Raw genomic sequence first — 6,795 nt, 5'->3', positions numbered from 1 at the left:
AAAGTCTTTATTTCCAGTTGAATGCAGTATGCAAGGGAAAGAAACCTGATGGACCCCTGTATTCCTGTAATCCCTCTGCTGCCACAGACACAAATGGTGTCAGGCAGAGCTGGTAAGGAGGCCTGGAGCTTGGGAGCTCTTCTACAGCCATCACCCAACAGCTGGCAGTGATTAAACACAGTAGCACAGTGCAGAACATTAGCTGTGGTCAGCATGAGGAGGAAATCCAAGTGTCCAGCACCCACACAGCTTGTGCCTCAACTTACAGCTTTCTCCTTTCCAGTACTATGAATTTATTTATTTCTTTAAATTCAGTCAAATCCTCCGCACAACTCAGCTGCAAATAAATGGACTATTACTGAAGAACAAACTACGTTGCAGGTCAAATTTCTGATTCTGAACTAAGAAGGTTCATGTCTCCACCTGTAAGTATGTGCTTCCTGCAGCTCAGAAAGTAATGGTACAGGTTACCAAAGCAGTGCTGTGCTATCCTGACAGGCATGCTGCACATCTCCTGAGCACGAAGCAGCCACTGCCACAGCTTTGGTAAAGAAAAGCATCAAAATTAGCACAGTGCTGGGCCAATGTCCTTGCTGTTATTCAGAGCTCTTGTCAAAAATAATCAGGTCAACGCTGTACCGGCTGCTTGGCAAGAAGAGCTATAAAACAAGGGGAAAAAAAAACAAGTGAACAGGCACAAGAGATTCACAAGATTGATCACTTTCAGTGAGCCAGAGAAAATCACCTGATTTAAAACACTGCTACTTATTATCTATAGAAGATACAGCCTTTCTTCTAATACAAATTTCTTACTGCTTTTTTCAGCTCAGTGGAAAAAAATTAATTCCAACATTACACACTTTTTATACAAACCTTTCATTCTTTTCCCACTGCAATTAGTATCGTTTGGCTCAGATGAAGTAATCAAGGCACTGCAGCATAGGTTACATGTCTGAACTCCCACAGGTACACAGACCAGCTGGCAGAGCAGCCTGCTGTGAGGCACCAGCTCGGGCTGTGCAGCAGCCTAACTCAGCCTTTGGACTGGAACCCACTGGTTCCCACTGGGTGCACAGACATTTTTCTTCAGCAAAGGCAAAAAAGGAAAGGGGGAGATTTCAGCACCGTGGATCACACGACAGAACACCAATCTTACTGAGGTCCCTAATACGTGGCAAAGCAAACTGCTAATCTCAAAAGGACAGGTGCAAGTGTCACTTCCCCAAACTCCACTCTGAAAGACTACAGAGTGTTCTCAGTCTGCACACAGTGCACACAGTAAAGGCTTTGGAGGGGGCAGGAAGGGGACAAAACTTACCAAGCATGCTGGCTACAGCCAGGGCTGTGGAGAACATCATAAAATTATAAAATGCTGTGTTTCAGAACAGACTTGCTACTACCAAGTGTTCCAAACTTTATGCCCAGCTTTAATTAAAGCATTTTTAAATAAATCAGAGTGCTTTGTGAATTGTTTTACATACATGTTTATTCAATCAGGAGCTGGTCTTGCAAGGTCCACAGGATCTGTGCCTCACTTACTAAGGTACAGCAAGTCACACACTGGTGAAATTCTGTCATTTCATGCTCATTACATTTGAACAGATAAAGTAGGTACCAGTTAAAAGAGCATAAGGAAAGGATGCTGGATTCAGGGCAGGAAGTACAGAAGCTACAGCCTAGAGCCTCGACTTCTGTAACGTGGCACTGCAAGGAATCCATTTCCCACTTCTTAGCCACTGTGTCTGAGCTCAGCTCAGTGCTCACAGCCACACACCCACCTGCAAAGAGCTCCACACAGCTCCTCTCACAGATTTCTAGCAAAAGAGCTCAGAAGGTAAAGTAGAACCCAAGAACCAAAACATGATGATCTACAGCACAGCCCCTTGTAACGGGGCACCTGACTAGCAATCTCCTGAACTGGCACCTGTAAGAGCAAACCCTGAAAACCATCTACTTGTTAACAGAAAAGGAAGCACATGATATTAACTGGTGTAAACACAAACACAGATGTAGTCCATGTCTTAAAAGCATTTGTTCCAAATTCTGATTAAAGAACAAAACAAGGAAGATTCTATAAAGAGCCTCTCGATCTACTGACACCCTGTTATTTTAGTATCTTTTCCAGGATAGTTACACCTCACTTTTCAAGTTGTAATAGCTCTTGTAGTACACGTCCTCTACTACAGTAACTAGCACCAAGAAATACTCTGCCCATAGTTTCCTCAATACTCAGTGATGCAAGAATTATATTCTCTCATTTTCCCAAGGACAGTAAAGGCACGATATCTTTATGTTCATAAACAATCCAAGATGAAAACAGGCATCCAGACTTCAGAAAAACTCATCTATGTGGTAGCTCAGGATTGCTGCACAACACCCTACAAGTCACCGAAGGGAAGCCAGCACGCAACCCACATGCACTGTTAGACACAGGCTGTGTGCCCTCCTGGCTGCAAGTGCAGGATCCAGAGACCACATCCATGATCGCCCACTGTACACAGCATTAAACTAGAGCACTGGCAGAAAACTTTGTGTGAAGCGACCTACTAACTGCTCTGCAAGAGGTTACACATCCTTCTTTCTTCCCTAAAATAAAGCAGGTCATTCCCAAGCTGAGTGCTAAGGGCAAATATGAGCTTTTGTTTAACAAGTCAATAAAGAAACACTGCTGGAATCAGAAGTCTGCTTTGCTAGCTCTGCTTTTATCCTCCCTTCTTTCCACTTCCCAGCCATAAATATTTTTTCTCTGATAAAGCTAAAGCAGACTTCTAAAAATATGGGTGAAACTGCAGTAAGCAAGCATTATACAGCAGTGACATGAAAACCCTGCTTGGGCTGAATAATATAATTATTCAGATGGCAAATGGAAATGCATAACTTAAACTGATTCAGTCGTCTCTTCTCTAACACTGAAGTTAATAATCACATCCATGCTGTCCTTATTCAGAGAAGCAGAATAGGACTACCACCAATTTGTAAACAAGGTTTGAGCTCCTCATCAGGCATGTCTTACTGGTTCAGCAAACAATCAGGTGTGAATTGAGGGGAAGCATCTCTAATTAACTTACCAGGAAACACCAATACTTTTGTTAACAGTTTAATTTTGTGAAAAGTCTGAGGTAAGGAGGAACAGATCAGATCTGTGCCTCATGCTTTGATTCATGCTAGTGTTCTGGCTTACTTAACCAGTCTAAAAACAACAACAACAAGGTTTTGTCAATACAACAAAACAACCTGACCCCTGACTCAAAAGCCCAGCTGTGTGCTGACTGTCACAACCCCTGGGGCACAGCAGCCTATCCCAGATCAGGTGACACAGTCGGACCATAGAAAATCAGCCCTCCTTCCTCTGTTATTCCAAAGAGGATTTGCATCTGTCCAGGACTGCACATATGCTACTAGACTACAGGTACAGCAGCTTAAATATACCTCTGAAATAAGAACTTTGCATTTTTCAGAAAGCAAAAGGTGAGAATGTAAGGGGAAAAAAACCTCAGCTGTGCTTTCTCCCAGTTTATCTGGCAATCACTTGCAAAAAGACAATGAAAACTCCTAGTGTCCATGACAAAGACAAGTGCTAAGAAACAAAATTAAGCCAAAGGGACAACACAGAGAATCAGAGCTCCAGTTGGTAGCTCCTGGCCACAGATGCATCTTGCCATGTGGTGTTCACATCTTAACAAGCAATGAACCATATTCAAATTAACCTGTATTTTCCTATGGCTTTCCAACCTTCACAATGCCATAGCTGCCACACAAATGTCATGCAAGTGCTGAAAGAGGGACTGTGCTCATATGCAGGAAATGCAACAATCAGGTGGCGCCAGAGAGATGATCCACACTACAAAACCTGGAAGTTATTTTAGGGAGGGGGATCTAATTAAAGCTGTAACTACATTACTGTATAGTAATGAGTTCAGGCATTCAATTTAAGTTTTAAAGAGAGACTGCAGAACAAAGGGGTCTGTGAATGTCCTAAAGCCATGCTTTAGCTCTGCAGAATGAAGTGCAGGAAAGTAGGACTGCTGGAAAAAGCTGTGTATGTTGTTAAACACATGTAAAGTACTGTACAAACAGTACATATCAGCATAATCCTGAAGGAAGCAGTTTCCCAGAGGGGCTTCGTCAAGTAATTAAATGATTCTGTAAAGACAGCTTCGATTTTTATATTCACATCACAAGGCAAACAGCATTTCTTGCTGGACTTCAACTTAAGTATATGGAAATAAAGAGGTTCTCTTTAAAATATAGCACCCAGAACCTCATATTTAACATGCTAGCTGAAGAAAAGGTATGGTGAGAAGGCCAGTAAGTTCAACCAAGACTGCATATGCACCTACAGCACTTATGCTTGAAACATTTGATGAAATGGTTCAATCAAAATGTTGGAAGTAGATTTCTCTGCAGGACAAAGGAGAGTATGTAGCATCAGTAGCTCTGTTCATGGCTTTCTATACGGAAATGAAACAGTAACTTCTGCAGGCGAAACAAAAGAAGCTGCTTCCCCAAAGCTGCAATAGGATTAATATGTTACTGTTAAACACCTTCTTTAGAAGAAGGAAAAAAAAAAAAAAAAAAAAAAAAACACACAGTACTACAAAACAGACTTTGATAAGCTACAAGTATCTGCTTCGCTTTCATCTAGCATCCCAACCAAAATGGGAGATGAGGTAAAAAATGAATATGTATAGTCAAAGTCTCTACACACAAATCACAAATTCTGGAATGATTATATCCAGGTTTAGCTCCGCACTCATAGGAAATGCAATGCCTTATGGTCATCATCTTAACCTGAGGCTCAATCAGCTGATCCCAGGAATGCATCCCAAATACTGCACGGGACTGAGTCAACACCTGCCTCTGGAGGACAGAGCTTCACATGAAGACATGATCCAGCCAGCCACCTTCCATGCCCTTAATTTCACCTGTGTGCAGTATTACTGTGGTTCCCTGAACAGTGGGCTTTACACAGTGTTCAGTTCACTTCATTCTCAAATTAATCAAAGCCGTGGATCAGCATCACCATCCCCGAAGATGCTCAGGAACCATGGAGATGTGACCAAGGGACATGGTCAGTGGGCATGTGGGGATCTTGAGCTGGACTTGGTGATCTTTCCAACCTTATCCTATGATTCTAAAAGAAAGAGAGAAGCCCTACGGCCTTTGCACAGCTCTGAGGTCACTCTTTGCAAATTGCTGCATCAGAGCCTTTGTGACACTGCAGCCCAGGACCTGCTTCACTGCCGTTATCACATGAGATGTTAAACTCAAGTTTGACCACCTGGAGAAACAGAGGCATGGGACTGTAAAATCCAAAGATCCTACAGCTGCGTGCCCTCAGCCCAGTCCTGTGCTGAATTTGAACCATTCACCCCTACTCATAGTGGTTAACCTCCCGCGATTAAGCTCCCCAGGCAGTGTACCACCAACAAGAGCTGGCCCCGTGCTATGACTCAGCCGTGCCTGCCGCCAGACGAACCCCTCGCTGGCCTCCGCTTATGCAGCAATGAAACCTCATTAAAAATTCTGCATAATCATGCAATTACGAGTCTCCCTCTCGCTGGGTTTTCATCAGCAATACGGACGATACCCTGCTACGTGCGTTCCGGCAGAACGATACGGCGCTCCCATTAACCGGCACAATAACCCTAAATTGAGCAACTTATCGCTAGAAACACTGCGAACTCAGCCGGAAAGAGCTCACACCCACTTTCCTCAGCTACTCTCGCTAGGAGCGCAGCCACCCACCGGCCGGCACGCTCTCCCCGACACGGGCCGCGATCCGGGCCTCCTCGCCCCGCAGCGCAGCCGGCCTCGGGCCCTTTCCCCGCCGCAGCCTCCATCGGGACGAAGGCTGCTCCCACAGCCCCCGCAGGCCGCCGGCCGGCCTCGCCGCGCCGCTCACCATGGTACAGATGGAGGCGAGTCTCCGGACCGTCATCAGTACGTCCATCCGCCCGCCGCGGCCCCGCGCCCCGCCGCCGGCCCGAGCGCCGCCGCCGCCATGTTGGGACGCAGCCGCCCGACTGACAGCGCCAGCCGGGCCGGGGTGGCACAGCCGCCAAATGGGGCCGGGCGCCGCCGGTGCGCTGCCCAAAAGGGGCCGGGCTGCGCCGCGCACTGCGGCTCCTCTCGTTCCGGCGCACCGCGGGGGCCGGGCGCGCTGCAGGCGCGCCGTGCCCGCCGTGCCCGCAGTGGCGGGGCTCTGAAGGGTCTGTTTCTCGCTGGATACTAGGAAACATTCATTTCATGAAAGAGCGATGAGGTGCTGGCACCCAGAGAGGTGATGGAGTCACTGTGGCTGGAGATGTGCAAGAACCGTGGAGATGTGGTACTTAGGGACGTGGTTAGTGGGCAATATCAGTGGTAGGCGGACAACTGAACTGGATGATCTTGGAGGTCTTTCCCAACCTTAATGTTCCTGTGATTCGAAGCGTGGCTTTTACAGGGCTGTCCAGTGTGATGAAGGAGTCAGGCATTGTTTCTGCTCTCACCACGTGTCCTCCTCGCAGCACGAACACAGAAAGGAGCCTTTCAGAGCACAGCACTGTGATAACAGTATCTATTGTACACCCAGTGGGAAAGGAGTGAAGAATGCTGCCCAGCTGCCATGTAACGCTTCACACACTGCGTACCAAAAGCAAACATGTATCAGAAAAAGCATCCCGCAGGTGGGTGGAAGTGCTGGTTGTCCCAGTGACGTATGGAATTCTCTGTGTTGAATCCGGAAGAAACCTGACTAATATTTTGGGATCCCTATAAATGAAGTGCTGTTGAACAGTGCTGGTGGTGAGC

General features: G+C 46.3%; 1 protein-coding gene across 2 annotated transcripts in view; it reads right to left on the bottom strand.

Annotated features, from left to right (window-relative positions):
* The window catches only part of LOC100548808 (ubiquitin carboxyl-terminal hydrolase 12-like), a 28,525-nt gene extending 22,427 nt beyond the window's left edge, over positions 1–6,098 (bottom strand). The window contains exon 1 of one of the 2 annotated variants that reach the window (XM_085230575.1): positions 5,906–6,098. In XM_085230575.1, coding sequence (XP_085086701.1) covers positions 5,906–5,953 — 48 coding nt within the window. In that variant the 5' untranslated portion in view covers positions 5,954–6,098. The remainder of the gene's footprint in view (positions 1–5,905) is intronic. The other variant, XM_085230576.1, reaches the window with a different exon arrangement.
* Positions 6,099–6,795: the final 697 nt, after the last annotated feature.

Source organism: Meleagris gallopavo, chromosome 9 (assembly GCF_905368555.1).
Source record: "Meleagris gallopavo chromosome 9, MGAL_WU_HG_1.1, whole genome shotgun sequence".
NCBI classification, from domain to species: Eukaryota; Metazoa; Chordata; class Aves; order Galliformes; family Phasianidae; genus Meleagris; species Meleagris gallopavo.
The sequence above is the reverse complement of the archived record's forward strand: the minus strand, read 5'-3'. Positions and strand labels throughout refer to the sequence as shown.